Below are 19,872 nucleotides of genomic sequence, written 5' to 3' on the forward strand. Positions count from 1 at the left end.
TCGAACTGCTAGGTTGGCAGAAGCTGGGAGGAGTAACAGGCGCTCACTCTGTTACGCGGCACTTGGGATTCGACCCGCCAAACTGCCGACCATCTGATTGACAAGCTCAGTGCCCTAACCCACAAGCTCAGTGTCCTAACCCACTGAGCCACCACTAGTTCCAAAGAAAAGTGGTTGTCTGGAACTAAAAAAAAAAGATTCTCCAGGCATAGATCCCAACCCTGTACTAGTGTTGCTTTGTCTTTTTCCTCAACAATAGGATGGGGGCGAAACTTGTCTTTTCTCAATTGGGGTATACTTAAGCAGACAGGGTCACACTCCTACCTGCCTAGGGCCCATCCCACTTGGGAACTCTAGAACTCTTTCCTTCTAACCCTGGAAGGACCTATAGCCAGAACAGCTTTAAAGCCTGCCCTGAAATTGCCATAATAATCCCCTCTTATTAGCTTTCTCTCTGCTCCTTCCTGGGGGTGAAATCTAAGAGGATTACCTTGGCTTTCGTACTCGGAGGCTTCATACAGGGTTGCCTATCTCAGAGAAACGCACCTGTCCCATGCCACACAAGAAGCCAGTGGAGACAGAGGGCCTAGCCGAGGGCAAAGTGGAGGAAGGAAAGCGGCCTTCCAGGCATGACAGTGAGTCCAAGGACAGCAAAACTGAAAGCCCTGCCTCTCAGCAAAGCTCACAGTCGGGTCCTCATACCAAGCACAGCAAGAAGCATCAAGATGACCCTCATGCAGCTGCCACCAAGGCCTATTCTCCTTTCCTCAACAAGATCTTTGGCAAGGTGAGTGAGTGGCTGCAGAGCAGGCAATTTTCTGAAGACCCCACCAGGCTCTGCGGGAGGCTGCGTGCCACAAATAGGAAGATCAAGGGCCTGTTGGGTGGGACGTCAGGGTGTAGAATTGGTAAATTGATCGGTCAAGTTGCTGCAAGGTTTAATGCATCGGCCCTCCTCAGCAGCTGACAAAATGCCAACAAAGGACAAACTCCATAGTTGCCTTAGCGGACCGTTCTTCAGTCCATGGGCTGGCAGAAAAACATGCTGGCTTAATTTTTATTCTGTTACAGGAAAAAGGCCAAAAAACTGGGGCTCTCCTTGCAGATTGCAATGCAGGACAACTTAAGAAGAGGAATTGCTGGAGTCTCTAATCTTTGTTCTTCTTACCAAGCATTCTGTGCTGGCAGGAAAAACAACACTATCTTAACATGCAAAGAGGCAGGGCTGGGTGAGTATAGGCAGGTGGTACTTGGTACAGCCGGTTAAGCCACTTGTCAAGCTGCCTGGCTGACAGATCGTTGGCATGGAGCCCTCTACATTTCTGACCTATCAAGAGTTTTTAGACACACGTCCTGTTTCACCCAGGCATACCCATTAACTACTGATTTATTACCTCTTTATCACTATTGCCTTGATGTTGTTCCTCCTCTGTTGCTGCTGCAGTCACTAGGTAGCACAGTTCGATGGAAGAGGGTTTCACTTCCATGATGCCCCCAGTCCTTCCCCCAGTTCAGCCATGCCCATTCTCCGCTGGAGATGGAATATGCCAAGGTGACGATAAAGCGGTGTGTGTGTGTGGGGGGGGGTAGGTGGAAACCATGCCAGGCTTTCTCTTGGCATCTGGGGTGGAGAAGGTCCTGGTTGCCAGGATTCCCCTTCTTACATATGTAGTAAAAGTGAAAGGAGGAATGGGAAGTAAATTTAAATGTCATTAAACTCTCCTCATCTGTATCTATTGAGTTATTCCATGGCCATCCATTTAGCCTACTGAGATTTAAAACAACCATGGGTTTTTGGTGTAGGTCACAGGGAATGGCAAGCGGGGAGGGGGTCTCACTGTCCTCACTAGAATCCTGGGAAATTGCACTGAAGTGCCCTGGCATCCAAGATTGTTGTTTCCTGCAAAATGTTTAATATGCAAGCCATGTGAGACCCTCTAAGATATTACTCTGGCACTGGAGGTATAGAGGGAGGGAAACAGGGAGGGCAAGCAGCATTATATCCTCTTTTAAATAGCAGATCTCATGCTTTGATGATGAGTCCTTAGTAGCTAGAATGACTTTATCTAGACCCAAGACGTTAGGGACGTGGTGGCTCAGTGGGTTAGGACACTGAGCTTGTTGATCAGATGGTCGGCAGTTTGGTGGGTCGAATCCCGAGTGCCGCGCCTGTTACTTGTCCCAGCTTCTGCCCACCTAGCAGTTCAAAAGCACGTAAAAATGCAAGTAGAAAAATAGGGACCACTACAGTGGGAAGGTAACAGCGTTCCATGCACCTTTGGTGTCTAGTCATGCCGGCCACATGACCACGGAGACATCCTCGGACAAGCGCTGGCTCTTTGGCTTTGAAACGGAGATGAGCACCGGCCCCTAGAGTTGGAAACGACTAGCACGCATGTGCGGGGGAACCTTTACCTTTACCTTAGACCCAAGAAATTAGGAATGTTTGAAGTTTGTCAAAATAACCACTACACACCCACACACACACACGGGAAAATTGTAAACTGATGTACTGTTGGCGTGGCTCCAGAAAAATTGTCCAGAACATATATAGGTACTTCAAAATTATGTTGATGGAAATGTGGATAACATGAAAGTTCATTTTATCATGCCTGGTAGAGTTGTAAAAAGCCAGAAATTTCTGGATTCAAATACATATAATATATGATGTAAACTTGGAATCAGAGATTAAAATATTAAGTATAAATGTTATTGAAATATAAATCTATAACTGCTGTCAAGAAGATTGAAGGCTACTTTAGAATGTTTCCATTTTCTTTTTTCTTTTTCACTTATTATACTACTTGATACTTTATTCTTCTTTAATTCAAAATTTGTATTGTTTTTAATTCTGTTGAAAAACTTCAATAAGAACCATTTAAAAGAAAAATACAAGAAAACCTATATTTTCCAACCAGAGTCCCTTAGGGCCTAAAGAAAAGCTAGTGATGAAATTGGACACTGAAAAATAAATACGGTGAGCCTGGAAATAGTAAGTTCCTGAAGGAAGAATTACTTTCATCTCTGAACTGAGATTATAATTCAAAAGTAACATTAAAACAGAATTTGCAACAGATTTGTCTCTTGAGGAGTGAGTAAAAGTTTCTCACTTTTGAAATGTCCATGCCAGAATTAAATATTAGTTAAATGTAAATGGATTTCCACCCTGCTCCAGGGCTGGTGGCTGGTGGACATTTTGGTTTCTAATATTGCAAATGTTAGCTTATTTGTCAGACACTGCTTGTTTTTGCTACCAATCTGCTGGATTGGTTTTACCTTGGCTTCAACCCTAGTAAGAAAATACTTTATTTTTATACTTTAAAAAATACTTTATATTCTGATATAAAGCTTCCCACAACTGCATTCCCATGGGCAAAAATATGCCAAAATGGCAGGTCAGAAGAGGGGATGGATAATCACTTCAGTGGAATTTGACTTGTACTTTGAGCAGTGGTAATTTGAAAGAACATGTTTTTTGTAACTAAGGAAGTTTTCACTGGGTTTGAAATACTTAGCCTCTTCATTTTCCAAAGCAGTCTCTTGCTGCTGAGAAATGAGTACATTTCCTACAAAGCAATTTTTTAAATCAGCAAGCAGTGGTTTTTAAACCAGCAAGCACTGGGGGCCATGGGACTGTAGATCTGTGACAAAGCCTTGATTTGCATGCAGCTTGCAGACCCTAGGTTCAGGAATGGTGATGTGAAAGATCTACCTAATGGGATCCTGGAGAGCAACTGCCAGCCAAACTGGGCAATATTGGAATATACTATTTGATCTAACATAACTTTGGTGTTGGATGACCACGATCTACACTGGCAAGTCTGCCATTGTAATAGGACTATGTAGCTAACCAGAGTGCACGCTGAGTAAGATATCAGAAAACAAAGGAGTTGGGCCATCACCCATGCATGCATGCATATTCACAACTCTTATAAGATTTAAGATAATTTACAGTTTAATTAATGTTTAAAGTTACCCACTAATACTCCCCAGTTTTACCTTCTCTTCTGTTGCATACCAATCAGCAATTGATTGATGCATGATACTATAGGCAAAGCTTCAGTGAATAGGCAACAAGTAGTCACAGACCTTAGAGCTTGAGGAATCAGAACAGACAGAAATTATGTGGGAAAGGATTGCACCCACTTATGTGGTACAGAACAGAGGCATGACCCATTTAACACAGATGATCAACTCTCCATTGCTAATAAAGATAGCCTGTATCTGCTGCCTTCTTGGGAGCCCAGAAAATTGCATTAGCTTGATCAGCAGGTAGAGAAGATATAGGGAAATGCAGTCAAGTGATTTCCAAGATGTCCTATTATCTGGAAGTACTTCAGGCAGTCTCTACTTCAGGAGAGGATGAATCAGCAGCTTCTCTTATGAGTAAAATCTTTATGCGTAGCCTCCTGGAATGGTTCACCTGGAATGGTGAATTAAAGTAGGTGTACCTCTGGGCTACCAAGATATGAGCAACCACTAGATGGCAACCAAGAGTTAGAGATTGCTGCATTTCTTTGGGACCATCTACCATGGTTGTGAGGACTCCTGTGACCCAGATACAGCATGCCTAAATGAAAACCGGCGGAAGTGAGCTTGATCTCCAATCCATTTAATCCAATTTTCAACAGATTAATTTGGGAAGGGATTTCTCACTGCGGTAGGAGTATGTTGGTATTTGGGAGGGTGTGTGTGTTTTAATGTCCTCAACACTTTATCCAAGCTTTCCCCCTGTCAATCAGAGATGGGATTTTTGAGGACACTTGTGGGGAAAATATGACTTTATTCGTAAAACAAACAATGGCTGCAACTAAAATTTGTATATATCTTTTTCTTCTCCTTTTTAAAAAAATAATCCTCTCAGTGTCTGAATAGTCTTTTTTTTGGGGGGGGGCTGTTGCTCTACTTTGTGTTTTTGTCTAATGAGACTTGGATTTCAATAAACTTTAGAACTTTCTGCACATGTTGAAAATCCCTCTTGTTTTTCAGTAGCCCAGTTCTGGGTATTTTCCTCATGGTGTTCCTCACTGACATTTATTCATTTAAGATGCTTTCTGAAAACTTCTGTTCACTTGGGACTTTGTTTCAACTTATGCAGATTATATTAAACATTACAGAGATAGCTTTTTTTTGTAATGGTACAAATTTCAGAGACAGCAAAATGTTTTTCCCCTTTTAATGTGCTTTTCAGCTTTGTAGAACTTTCTGAGATTTTCCTGCAGTGAAAGCAGTAAGAAGGATTAACTAAATCAGCTTCAGGCTGGGAGATTCTGGCATCCTGATGGGATCTGAACACCTCCAATATTTCCGTAGGCACAAAGGAGGCTTTTTCAGGGACAGCGTGTCTCTTGGCAAATTCTTTTTTGCTGGTAAAGAAGCTCTAATAAGGCTTCTTCAGCAAGTTAGTGTTATGTATGCAGGCACCTGCATAGCAACAGCCCCCAGGGGGCGTTGGCCTGAACGGTTTTGGCGGGAAACCCAGTTTCGGCGGGAAACCTAGGGCCAACCCCATTGGCTGTCAGCTTACCTGGCTAGGTATTTAAGGAGGCCAGGTAACCCTCATTTCCCAGTTTGCTACCCCCTTCCAATAAAGAGCTGAACTCACACACCGGCTGGCGTCTCTTCCTTGCGTCGGACCCACTACACAATAGTGGCGACGAAGGTGGGATCGCTGCCGACCAAGAGCTGAAGTCACTGGGGCAACGCTCCGCAAGCTGAAGGGAAAGGCATTTTTCCTTCCTTCTCCCCCCACGACCGCCAGCCGACCGGATCAGCCGACCGGACCACGCCGGTCACCGCATCCGCAACCGAGACCGCACACTGCACCGCGACTGAGACCGCAACCGCCGCCATGGCAAGAGCCGGTCAACCCCGCGGGTTCGACACCCGCCACCCCGAGATGGGCCCGTTACCTGGCTCACGTTGAACTGTACATGCGGTTCAACCAGATATCAGAGGACGGGGCGAAAGCGGCAGCCCTGCTTTGCCTTGGGGGGCCAGCACTGTTGGAGATCGCCGCGAACCTGTTCCCCCAAGAGGCCATCAACACCGTCGCATACCAGGACCTCGTGGCCAGACTCAACACCCACTTCAAGCCCCGACGCTGCAAGGTGGCTGCGCGGTCGCAATTCAAAAAAAGGGACCAGCGCCCTGACGAGACTGGTGCCGATTTCCTCGCCGCCCTATGAGAAGCCGCCATCGCCTGCAGGTTCTCGAACTTGGAGGAGCGGCTACGGGACCGGCTGATCTGCAGCCTATGAGACAGGCGGCTGCAAGAGCGCCTGTTCGAGAGAGAGGAAGTTTCGCTCCAAGAAGCCGAGGACGCCATCCTAGCCCATGAAGTGGCTTGCGGGGCCGTCCAAGCATGCCAGGAAACCAGGTCCGGCAACCAGGCGACCAGCGTCCACCGGCAAGGTGCCACAGAGGTGGACGACCAGAGCATCTACCTTCTCCAGTGGAAGTCGACCCCCGACCAGCGAGCCAGACGCCCAGAGAAGCCCAGGCCTCCCGGCAACGCCACCAACCCTCAGAAGTGCGCAGGGTGTGGTGGGAACCATGTGCGCAGCCTCTGCAAGTTCCGGTCAGCCACGTGTCGGGCCTGCAAGAAAACAGGCCACATAGCCGCGGTCTGTCATAGCCGCTGCCCCCGAGAGGAGATCCATGAGCTGCAGCCGGAGGAATCGCCATTCAAAGGTACTGGGGCCCTGACCAAAACGCGAATTGGCCATTAATCACACGGGTAGCCGCCGGCTGCTCAAACCTAAAATTAGACTAACAATCCGCTTGCAAGGCATCCCTTGCAGCATGGAGCTTGACTCCGGATCAGCGGTCTCGATCATCTCGGACGAGACCCTTAACTACATACTGTAAATAGCCGGAGCAAGCAGCGGATTAAATTACGGCCTACAAATTTAACCCTGACCGATTTTCAGAACTCACCGGTCAAGATAAGAGGGGAGGCCACCGTCTCGGTGGGGTTTAAGGGTCGCGAAGAGCACCTGGGGGTTGTAGTAGTAGAGGGCCGGAGAGCCAGCCTAGTCGGCCTAGACTGGTTCGAGGCCCTGGGAATCGCAGTCACCGGGATCCACCGGATCCAGGGGGACCCCATCGAGACCGTCTGCAAGGAGTTCGCAGACGTCTTCGATGGGACACTGGGCAGGTACACAGGCCCCCCATAGCGTTCAAGCTTAACTCGAACGTTCCCCCCATTAGGGTCTGGCCGCGGCGAGTCCCCTTCACGCTCAAACAAAAAATAGAGCATGAATTAGATAAGCTGGTGGCCCAGGGAATCTTAGAGCCCGTAGATGGGGGGAGTGGGAAACCCCCATCGTCACCCCCCAAGTCCAATGGGGAAATAAGGATCTGCACTGACTACAAGTGCTTGGTGAACCGCGCACTGAACCCGCACGCGTACCCGGTCCCCACGGTCAGCCACGTTCTCGCTTCCCTCCAAGGCGGCGCCATCTTTGCAAGGCTCGATCTTGCACAGGCGTACCAGCAACTCATGGTTACCAGGGCAACAGCTGACATTCAAACCATAGTAACACACAGTGGGGCGTTCCGGGTGAACAGGCTGCAGTTTGGAGTCAGTGTTGCTCCTGGCATCTTCCAGGAAGTTATGGAGAGGACATTCAAGGGCATTCCAGGAGTCTGCCCCTATTTCGATGACTTCCTGATTGCAGGAGCGTCAGCAGAAGAACTAGCAGGTAGGCTCAGGGAGGTGCTGTCCAGGCTACGCACAGCTGGACTCAAACTTAAGAGGGAGAAGTGCAGCATAGGTGTCCCTTCCACAGAATTCTTGGGGTTCAGAGTAGATGCCAGGGGAATCCACCCCACAGAATCCAAGGTGAGGGCTATCAAGCTAGCACCCACACCTAAGAATAAGACAGAGCTGCAGGCATTCCTGGGCCTGTTGAATTTCTACCATGCATTCCTCCCACACAAGGCAGCCATTGCAGAGCCACTCCACAGGCTACTAGACAAGCAGGCAGCATGGGTCTGGACTGCCACCCACGACCATAGCTTCAGGGCCTTGAAAGCACTACTGTCGGATAAGTCCACAGTAAGCATCCCCTTATGGTGTGGGCACAGCGCTCAGCCACCTTGAGCCCAATGGGGCGCAAATCCCCATAGCCTACTATTCCAGAACACTGTCTAGAGCAGAAAGAAACTTCGCCCAAATTGACAAGGAAGCCCTGGCAATCGTGGCAGGTATCAAAAAATTCCACGATTATCTGTATGGCAGGGAGTTCACTGTCTTCACGGACCACAAACCACTCCTGGGCCTGTTCACAATGGACAGGCAGACTCCACAAATCCTGTCCCCCAGAATGGGGGTCCATCTTCCTTGCAGCCTACAATTGCAAGCTGGTGCATAAGCCAGGGAAGGAGATGGGCCACGCAGATGGTCTAAGTAGGCTACCCATAGACACCCCTGATCCAGACCTGGCCCCAGCCACACAGATCCTAGCACTGCAGGAGCTACCAGAGTGCCCAGTTCATGCCAAGGACATTGCCAGCCACACAGCCACAGACAACATCATGAGCAGGGTACACTCCTGGGTTTGCACAGGGTGGCAGGACAAGTCCCTGGGGCCTGAGTTCCAGGCCTATTTCACCAGGCGCAATGAGATCTCCACGCACAGGGGCTGCCTCCTCTGGGGAAGCAGGGTCATCATTCCCACCGCAGTACGGAGCAGGGTATTGGACTCCTTACACGAAGGACACCCGGGGGTGGTTAGGATGAAGGCCCTGGTCAGAAGCTACCTCTGGTGGCCAGGGCTGGACAAGGACATTGAGGAACGGGTCAAGGCCTGTTACACTTGCCAGAGATCCAGACCAGAAATGCCACACGCACCCGTGCACAGGTGGGAGGCCACACACACACCCTGGTCCCGCATCCACAGTGACTATGCAGGGCCATTCCAGGGCCAACTATTCTTAGTAGTGGTGGACAGCCACTCCAAGTGGTTGGAGGTAGTCCCAGTGCCCAACATGACCTCGGGGAGGACAATCCAGGTGCTCAGAGCTCTCTTTGCCACACACAGCCTCCCCGACGTAATTGTGTCTGACAATGGGCCTCAGTTTACCGCTACTGATTTCCAGGTGTTCTTGAGGGCGAACTGGATTAGGCACGCCACCTCCGCGCCCTTCCATCCATCGACCAACGGGCAAGCCGAACGGATGGTAAGGACGACCAAGGACGCACTCCGATGCATCATTAGCGGGGACTGGCACCACAGACTGGTGAAATTCCTACTCGCCCAGCACACTACACCATGCGTTGCTACCGGGAAGAGCCCAGCAGAACTGCAATGGGGATGGCGCCTCATCACCAAGCTGGACCGTTTACACCCAGACCGGGTAGCAGCCGAGACGGTTAGGTCACCACCACCACCACCATCATCATCATCATCTTCATCGCCATCATCACCAGCACACAGAGTTCTCAACGTGGGGGACCTGGTCTGGGCGAGGAACTACGGGGCAGGGCATCCATGGGTTCCAGGGACAGTGATTGAGAAAACTGGACCCCTCTCATACATCGTGGGGGTGGAGGGGGACAGGCACATAAGGTGACACATCGACCAGCTCAGAGGAAGGGTCCCTGAGCGCACCACACACGCCCAACCGGAGAGCCACACCCCAGGGGAGGCCAGTCCAACCGGAAACAACACAGAACAGGAACCAGAGGAGGAGGGCCTCTGAACCCATTCCTGTTCAACCCAACACAGAGGCCCCAGGAACCAGCTGTCCAAGCCCAGGGCCAAGCCACACCCAGACGGTCCACCCGGCCCCACAGGACACCTGCCTACCTGTCGGACTATGTGTGCAAATGACCCTTACACAGTGAATTGTTTTTTATTATTATTGACATACAGTGTATATAGTTATAGTTAGTGCAAGTTGTTTCATGTTATGTGGTTCTTCTCTAAGGGGGGAGGGGTGTTATGTATGCAGGCACCTGCATAGCAACAGCCACCAGGGGGCATTGGCCTGAACGGTTTTGGTGGGAAACCCAGTTTCGGCGGGAAACCTAGGGCCAACCCCATTGGCTGTTAGCTTACCTGGCTAGGTATTTAAGGAGGCCAGGTAACCCTCATTCCCCAGTTCGCTACCCCCCTTCCAATAAAGAGCTGAACTCACACACCGGCTGGCATCTCTTCCTTGCGTCGGACCCACTACACAATAGTTAGATCTTTATATAGCTTTAATTATAATAAATGTTACTTATGAATTTTCCCTCCCTTCTTTTATACATTCCCCTATTTCCTGCACATGGGATCATCTGGTTTTCAGGTGGTAAAATGAGATGTGCTATTATACCACCCCTCTTTTTTCTCTTCCTTTTTTATTCTAGGAAAGAATGCTTTCCCCGTTGGAACTGGATGGTAAGTTGGCAATGTTTAGGAACGTGGATTTAGGATCTTAGGATTTTGGCCATGAGGCGAAGATGCACTCCTCACTTTTTCAGTGCTGATCAGTAAAAGGACTTTTACTGATTTACCCAGTTCCCAGCCTCCACTTGCATAAATTTAGTTCTTTTTCAGTGTCCATTTTTGAGGAGACTTAATTTTTTTAAATGTTTATTGTTTTCAGAGACTTAAATAATTTAATTTAATTTAGTTTAAATAATTTAATTTGATTTGATTATCATTTCAAATAGTTTCACAGACTAAAGAATATTCTAGTTTGTGATTTAATAAAAAAATAGTTTGTTAAGTCAATATTACAGATATTTCTTTTTAAGAAAGGGAGTGACCAATGGAGGACGAACAGTTCTTCAGGGACAAGTAAAGATATGAGGCACACTCAGTTTAACATTTATTGTGGCTAATAAATGAATTGCCATAAATTAGGCAAAATGCATAAGTCATCAAGAAGTTTCCAGACCTGTAGCGAGATGAGTTTCTTGCAAAAAAAAAGTGTGTGTGTGGGGGGGGGAAATCCAAAACAAAAAAAAATTGTTTACACGTAGTGCTCGGCTAATGACCACGATGGACCCAAACATTTCTGTTCTAAGCAAATCAGTTGGTAAATGAGTTGCACTTCATTTTGCAACCTTTTACCACAGTTATTAAGCAAACCACTGCTGTTAAGTGAATCATGCAGTTGTTAAGTGAATCTGACTTCACTTTGTGACTGATTTTGTTTGTCAGAAGCCAGCTGAGAAAGTTCTAAACGATGACCCCATGCCCCTGGGACAATGCAACTGTCATAAATACATGCCAGTTGCCAAGTACCCAAATTTTGATCATGTAACCATGGGGATGCTGCAACAATCACAAGCATGAAAAACAGTCATAAATCACTTTTTCCAGTGTTGTTGTAACTTTGAACGATCACTAAACAAATTGTTGTAAGTCGAGGACTACCTGCATATCAATAAAAGTTATCCTAAGAGCATATTTGCCTTCCTCTTTTTAATTTTTTCCCCTTTTTTGTTCTTTAAGGAGGAAAGATTGTAAAAGATTTATATTAGAAGAAAAGAAAGTACAAAAAGCCAAATCTGTGATGATAATAATAATAATAATTGTTTATGTACAGGACTTTATTAAGGTAATAAACTTTCTCTCCTGCAAACTGTAAATGGTCACGATGGTTACAAATTAGCCAACATGGCAATTTTATTCATCAGAATGATTACGACAGATACCCTATCTGGGCAACACATCTCTACAAAGATCACTTGTGCTTGTTAGCTTAAAGCCAGCCTGACCAGTTCCTGGCAGCCTCTGGATGGCCATGGCTGTAAGAGAGTCCAAGGGTGTGCTTGCCTTCCAGGGCCATGGGCCTTTCCCTGAGTCCCCAAAGGGGGAAGAAAAGTCAAGGTAGAGGAACCTTTGCTTCATGTCTGCAAAGTTTGTTTGTTTGGTTGATTTTTTTTTTCGCCTTTCCTGGCAGAGCTGCTAGATGCTTTCAAGGAATTTGACACAGACCAGGATGGCTACCTCAGCTACAAAGATCTGGGTGATTGCATGCGAACCATGGGCTACATGCCTACGGAGATGGAGTTGCTGGAGATCTCCCAGCATATCAAAATGCGCAGTGAGTTAAATATTTATGTGCTTTTCCAGTTTCCAAGACAGAGTCAATAATAGTCACAGGATGGGGTGCTGATAAGGCAGTTGAAGTAACCATGTCAGAATAGTCTCAGTATACAGGAATCCTGATTTTATGTGCAGTTGATCATTTTTGTTGCAATTGATAGAAAGCTGCTGTTTTTTGAGCAGCATATAAAATGAAAAAATAATAATAATTAAGAACTGATTGCAGAAGACATATAGCAATTCTTCAAGTTTCAGTTTCTTTCACAGAAGTTCTGATTGCAATGCACAATGTGTCAACTGAGTGTTCATATAGGCGCCATTTTTTGTATATGTGCTGGGTGTGTTTTGGCTCCATTATACACACATGCATGTAAATGTGCAAAAGTAAATCAATTCAAAATGGATTGCATGACTTGAGATTTCATGTTTGGTTAAGAATGATATTTTCTATAGCAGAATTGGTTTTCTAGTATCTTTTTAATTAAAAGAATAAACACAGCTTAGATCCGAATAATATAACTGGTCTTTGGCTGCTAAGCTATTGCTTTTTCCTCAGTTGTATGCAAAGCGACACTGCTCTGCTTCCATTTTTCTCCTTTCCCATCATATCTACTGATACACCCAGGTGCTGTTTCCAAAAGTGTTTGAGTTGCAATTATTCTGTGAACAGTACAGCAGATTTGGAAAAGCTCTGTTTAATTTCCATAAATATCTTTTAAGGGAAAAGTGATAATAATTTTTGTAAAGCTCCTGCTTCTGAGGTTAGTGCAATATTTATGTGCTTCTCCAATTTCCAAGGCTCAGAGTCAATAATAGTCACAGGATGGGGTGCTGACAGAGCAGCTGAAGTAACCACTGCATACTATTTAGGTATAGGGATGAAATGTTATTTCGAGGATGTAAATTAGATTCAGAGACATGTTTGTAGCTCATTACATTGTTTCTTAAATTACCCACAAACCATTTCAATAAAGTTGAAGAAATGCTAATCTCCATGAAACACTTTCAACCATCATGTTCCCCCATGTCTTGTCTTATTTTATGGAACTGATGCTACAGCAACAGTTAAGAACTGTTGGAGAACAGGAAATCTAAGAGCAGGTTAATCTCATTCTTTCTCTGTAGCAGAGGTCCCAAACCCCCAGTCTGTGGACAGGCACTGGGCCGCAGCATACCAGAAACCAGGCCACGCAAACAAGCGAAGCCCCATTGATGGGATGTAGGCAGCACATGAAACCATGCCCCCTCCAGTCCACGGAAAAATCTCTCCCCACAGAACTGGTCCCTGGTGCCTAAAAGGTTGGGGGTCTCTGCGCTATAGGAACAGTAAGAACTTACAGAGTTCTGAAAGTTGGCCATTGTGGGAAAACAGATGCTAAATTAGACATGTTTTTGGTCTATTCCAACATTAGTTTCATATAAATCTAATCAGTAAAATAAAGAAAATAAATCTCTTGAAGAGAGGTAATTTATATATCTAATAACACCATCTCCTACCTCATTCAAAAGTGCTTCTTCCATCAATTGAACTAATTGTTTCTTGTTATCTGTCCTCTTAGAGGGAGGGCGTATAGATTTTGAGGATTTTGTAGAGATGATGAGCCCCAAACTGCTTGAAGAAACAGCTCATATGGTGGGCGTGAGGGAGCTGAAGATCGCCTTCCGTGAGGTATGACAGTAAAGCTATGAATTGGATATGTAAAGTTGTGCTGAAACCCATGCATGATATTTCCATAATTATTGATACTATTTTTATATAAAATGGAAGAAGAATAGAGGATTTGGTTAGAAATATGTTTGCCCCCTAGCCAGAAAATGCAGCACACAACTAATTTATTACTAGGAAAGAAGTAACAATGACGATGTCAGAATCCATTTATATCACATTCATAAATGTATGTTTAAAACATTATCCCCCCCATATGGATTCTGCCATCTCCCGAGGAAGGAGGAGCAGATGTGGATTCAGCCTGCCTTAGGTTATTTCAAAGACCAAGGGAAACCTTTTGAACTGGGGGGATCAAAAGGGAGGGTTAGAGAAGAAGGCATCTGGCTTGTGTTTTCTTTTAATTCTGGAGAGGAAGAAGGCAATAACCATAAAGATTCAAAGTTCCTTTTTTTCCCCACGAAAGGGATGACATGAAGTAGAAGGATGGGGGCTGACCAAATGGGGTTGAGGGAAGGGGGCTGAACTGGGTACCCTTTATAAAATTTCAATTTGTAAAACAATACTAAGTCCTGTCTTGTATTCCCACAACCAAGCATGTCCTAGTAAAGATTCCTTTTGGACTAGAACTGACTCCAAGAGTTTTTGTCTTCCTAAGATGTGGTTTGGGGTGGGTCCTGACAGACGATTTAATTATTTAATGATGTAAAATATGTAAAATAGAGACACTTACCAAGTAATCTTACCAAAGATAGACAGGAGACAACTGAGGTAATGGAGTCTCTCTTCCTAACCCTGCTAAACGTATGCTGAAAAGACTGAAAATAAGGGGATTTGGGGACCCTTGCTCTCAATGGAAAGGAAGACACTAGGTCAACAAACTTCCAGACCATTTCAGGAGAAGATATAATGTCATTCTTACTTTCTGCATATCATCCAACACACCAACCTCCTTTCGCCTACTCAATCCTGGAGGTCTGAAATTAGTTGGTACTGAATGCCAACCTCATAGAAGAGGTAAGGTTTATCTTCCTTTTTTTCCCCTCTGAGGAGGGAAATCCAGAAAGAGAAATGGCTCTTGCACCACCTCCATCTAAATTCAGAACCATAAGGGTTCACTTGAATTAACAAAAAATGTCACCTCTCCAATATTGTTGTGGCTCAGAGACAGCTACAGGGCGAGCAAGAATAAATTGGGAATAAATACAAATGTTCTTTTGATCAACGGAAAGTCCTGAAGTAATCTTACTCTGTGTACAAATAGCCTGTGTGTTTGCTATTGTTCTTGTCTAATCTGTAAATGGTACCAGTCTTTATCAAGCTCATTTTAGCTTTACATTCTTTTCTCATACTCTACAGAATTAAAGTCTATATTTGGCAAAAGGCTACCCTATCCCCTCTTCCTGCTCACACATGGATTTCTTGCTCTGAGTAAACAATATTAATAAATTGAAAAATATTAGTGCAGTGCCTTTTGCTTTACCCAGGATTAATATTTATTTATCTGATTGATTTATTTGTGATTGATGTATTTCTGACTCTTTAAAGAAAAATTATTTAAGTGAATAGACATACAGACAAGTAATAGATAATCAAAACCATATTTCCTATCGGTCATTTTGATTCTTCTCTCATTTGTTTCTGTACTAGAAAAAGTCTATTTTTCAGAAAACCACCCCTTTAATGTCTCATTCGTAGTTCCAGGCCTTTCAAAATATTTCTTTCCTGGAGGCTAGTCCTTCTATGATGTCATGTCCAAAGACTTCATTCCCTTAAGCATTATTTTTATTTTCCCTTGCAGTTCCTTCTGAGTTCATTCAAACATCTGACTAGTTTCCAAAAGCCTTGTGTTGTCTTTGTGTAAGACAACCAGATGAACCAAGGCAAGGAAAAGCTAATGATTAACAAATTCTTTTATTTTCTTTGTGTGATTGGGAAATTGGTCTGCTTTCTGTCAAAGCAGAGGACAACCAAACTCAGGTCAAGCAGGAAAGGGAACTGAAAGTGGGTGGCAAAACAATAATTGAGTAGTCAACTTGATTTTTTCCCCCAAAAATAAAAGAGGAAATGGGAGGTAGAGGCCTGTGGGAAGGCAAACTGCACTGCAGTTAAATCCCCTCGCCCCTGAATAGACAAAATTTCAATATTGCAAAGGAGTTCTCATGCTGATGCTATGCTCATGCAAAAATGATCTAAGCTCATGCCAATTGTCTGTCATTTAGGAGAGAATCTGAGAAAAAAGTAAGACTGGAGAGTTTGGACAAACGGAAGAGGAGATAGAGGAGGAAGAAAGGATTGGGAAGGTTGGATGGAGAATAAAAAAGAAAGGAAGATTTATTTATAACTTAGAAGTATAAAGGTGGTCTGCTGAGGACCGACTCTGGATAGCTTACAATTGAACCAATACGACATTTAAAAATAGGAAAAGAAATACATAGCATAATATTACATTGGACATAATAGGGAAAAATATGCCACAGCCAAGACAAACGTAAACACCAGTGGGCATGACAAGAATCTATCCCAGAGCTTGGGGAAGGAGCCAAGTTTTTAAATATCATCTCAACATGAGTAGGCAGTCCAAACCCTCTCAGGGAGATATTGTTCCAAAGAGAAGGTGCCGCAACAGATGTTTGAGTGGGAAGTAAATACAGTCCGTTCTCAGGCAATTCCTTCTTTCTCAAGTTTGATACAGATGGAGATGGAGCTATCAGCAGTTTTGAACTGTGCCAGGCTGTGACTGCCCTCTTAGGTGAGCAACTCAATGCCCAGGAGTTGGACGAGATCCTGCAAGATGTAGATCTCAATGGAGATGGAAAAGTGGACTTTGATGGTGAGAAAAGTCAGCACATGTTTTGTTAACTTCTTTCCCCGTAAATACTGCATTCTGAAAGGCAGGATCTGTTTTCTATAAATGAAGCACTATGTCAGAGGGTTGTTTTTTTTAAAAAAAATATCAAATAGGTACATCACAAATAGTACAGGACAGCATTGGCTGGGTTGTTTAAGAATGCCTACCAATACAAGAAATAATCTAGAAAAGCTGCAGGTTTCCAGAAATGGATAGCACTGCAGTTGTAAGTTCCAGTAGGAGCCATACAGTAATCATGTTTTCAAGTTTATCTATGAAAACATGCATTAGTTTGAACCAGAACTCTTTCATTTCAATGCATTTAATGTAGATTAGGAAAACAGAATTCTTTGCTACTCATTATGTCTTTAAAGGAAGCAGAGATTGTTTCCCCCTGAAGCTTGGTATGGTCTGTAGTCAATTTCGTAACTACTACCGTAGTTATCAGAGAATATGGGTCACTTTCAAAATTCATGGTTGGATAAGGTTGACAACCTTCTTTGATCATCATAAGTAGCAGCATCTTTTCCATGGAACATAAACTAGAACTGCAACTCTGAAACATATTGTAATCTCTAAAACATGCAGGTGTTTTAAGGACTTATCATAAATACAGTCAGGGCAAGAAGAATTTTGGTAGGGAGGAGGGAATTTTATCAGGAAACTAGATTAACACTTCCACAATATAGTCCATTCCATACATGAGGGAGCTATCACACTGATAGGATGTAATGCCTGTTGTTATTTTCCCAAGGACTAGGATGCAACTACGATGGTTTATAACACTCTCTTCCTAAGGCCCACCCATCCTTTGGAACTTTGTCCCTTGCCTCATTCTTACCAGAAAGCTATGTATGTTTATGTATATGCAAAAGCTCTTTTACTAACAACTACCCAAACCATTGCCAGAATAGAGGGAATAGACCCTCTGAGAGGGAGACATTGATTGAGAAGATGAGAACCTCTGAGAAATACGATTGATCTGACTTTTCCTGTCTCTTTCAGAGTTTGTGATGATGCTGTCATCCGTGTAACAAGAACCAGAGGAGAAGAATGGGGATGTCTTTATTTCCAGAATTACCTTGCTCAATAATGGGAAGGAATTGGTTTCTGCTGCTAGCTCTTTTCACTTCCTGGAGATAGGAACATCACAAAAGGAGATGAAATTCTCTTTCCCCAAGTCTGGATCCAAAGCTGCAAAGTATCTCAGGGAGCAGGTGCTAACTGTGTGTGCAGGAAGATTTTGAGTTTTGAGGCAAAATGGCTGGTCTGAGCCTAGAGAACTCACCTGGCACCATCTTTACTTGTTAGGAACAGAAAGCACTTCAGGGCCCATACCAGTGTGGCTAGGCCTGGCAAATTCTGTCCAGGTATGGAGCCATACCCAGGTGTATTTTGATTTCCTCTGACATTTTTCCTCCCTATCAGCTCAAAATTCATGGAGACTTAAAATAAACTGTTTGAAATTAATAGTTGATTCATCCAAAGATATTCTGTTGAGCTGAATGGTAATTTTTTTTAATCCCCTCAGAGCAAAATGAATAAATGAATGACAAGCCTCTTCCCAGATATTTTAAAATAAAGGCAAAGAGATTCCTGGATCTCATTCATGAAGACCCTCCACTAGAAACTGTAAGGATGTGGTTAAACAAAAATAAAATCAGCTTTGGATTTGTAAACAAAGCTATCATAATTCCAAAGACCAATCCCTGAAATGCTTCTCAGGAATTACATGAATTCAGTGTCAACTTGAAATTTGGAAAAAAGTTAAAGATCACTATATGCAACCATAAATATATTTATTTTCTTTTGACAGTTGCATAAATATTAGATATATGTGTGTTTATGTATATGCAAAAGCAGAGTCAGACTCTGGCTGTGTTACTGAACAACTGCAGTGTTACATATTGAAATAGTATAAAACCTAATTGAAATATTTGTATTTTGTTTTTCTGAAGTTCATGTGTTAAGTCTAGATAGCTGGTGATAATTAAAATTCACAATATTAGACCACAGATGAAATCAAAATGTAATAGTACAACAGATATGGCAGACAGAACAAAGTCTTAGTTAAAATCACTTCAGCCTGACAAAAGCCTGTTTCATACGTTAAAAAGTATTCTCAAATTGACAAAAAAAATGAGGGTGAGGCCTTCAGAATTTCACTTTCCAAAACAGTGGTGTGCCTACAAAGAATGTTCTTTGTCCAACCAATTGATCCTGCACCATGGACAGGAACATAGAAAGCCACCTCAGCTTGATTTTAATGGGTAGGCAGACTGGTGTGACAAGAGTTGGGATCTTTGATTTATCTAGGACATTATAGGTAATCATCAACAATTGCAATTACACCCATAAATATTTAACAACTAAAAGGCATATGGGAGGATAGAAGTAATATGATCCCACAGGTAAACACCCACAACTTCTTCGTACCAGCTGAAGCTTCTGAAAACCCTTCCAGTGATACCTCATGGTAAATGTAGTAGTCAAATCTAGCAATAACTAAGATACACTGAGTCAGTTCTCCTCAGGACTGGGCCACAGCATTCCAAACTAGATTTCTTGGTCTACAGTTTCTTTGCTCCTTTGCCTCAAAAAACAATTTCCCCAAAACAAGTAGCATCCCTTATCATCTAATTCTAATCAATCTAGCAGTCAAAGAAAACTTGGTTGAAACAAATGGAATGTGTACAACTCCAGAAAAGCAGTTTCCAGCATTTTTTCTAGAAAAAAAAGTATTTAAACCCACATTCAGAAAAAAGCTCAGGCAGTAGGTGTAGTGTCTCTGTGTTTGGGAGACATTAGTTCCACTATTGAGAGGTAGCCAAACCTTTTATTCAAAGCACCCATCTATACTTGCTCAATATCCCCACCACATCATGATAGGGAGGGAATGAGATTGATACTTTTTTTCCCCAACAGCAGGGTCTAAGCGGGAAGGGAAACCAAGCCAAGTGGTTCCACCATTCACTTTACTTAACGTTCCACATTGAAACTACAAGGACAGATCCACATGTCAGGCTCATTATTGGAGCAGAATAAGACTTGACCATTGGTGAAACAGGACTGGATTAATTGTACTTTATGGTAAGGCTGCATTAACAGAATCTTGCAAATCTGAAAGTACAAATTTCCCACCCATCTGCTTGATCCAGTAAGGCAGATCCTTTCATTTTATGACCATTAAGTGATTGCTGGCTCCTTGCCCCTCTTATCTGCTTCTTTTCTAAGCAGCATTTCTTTTTCTCTTTCCTCAAGATCACTAATGCATTCCAATATGGTCAGTGAATGATAGAAAGTTG

The 19,872-nt window shown here is 43.9% G+C and overlaps 2 protein-coding genes across 2 annotated transcripts in view; one reads left to right on the forward strand and one right to left on the reverse strand.

The window, feature by feature from the left end:
- The window catches only part of ACY3 (aminoacylase 3), a 45,678-nt gene that overhangs the window by 5,962 nt on the left and 19,844 nt on the right, over positions 1 to 19,872 (reverse strand). The window lies entirely within an intron of this gene.
- Positions 463 to 18,120, forward strand: CABP4 (calcium binding protein 4). Its single transcript, XM_083353900.1, has 6 exons — positions 463 to 787; positions 10,361 to 10,391; positions 11,905 to 12,048; positions 13,610 to 13,719; positions 16,402 to 16,549; positions 17,573 to 18,120. The coding sequence occupies exons 1-6, from the start codon at positions 554 to 556 to the stop codon at positions 17,599 to 17,601; spliced, it is 696 nt and encodes a 231-aa protein (XP_083210026.1). The 5' UTR covers positions 463 to 553; the 3' UTR covers positions 17,602 to 18,120.

The sequence above is a fragment of the Vipera ursinii genome (assembly GCF_947247035.1).
Source record: "Vipera ursinii genome assembly, chromosome: 1".
In the NCBI taxonomy this organism is placed as follows: Eukaryota; Metazoa; Chordata; class Lepidosauria; order Squamata; family Viperidae; genus Vipera; species Vipera ursinii.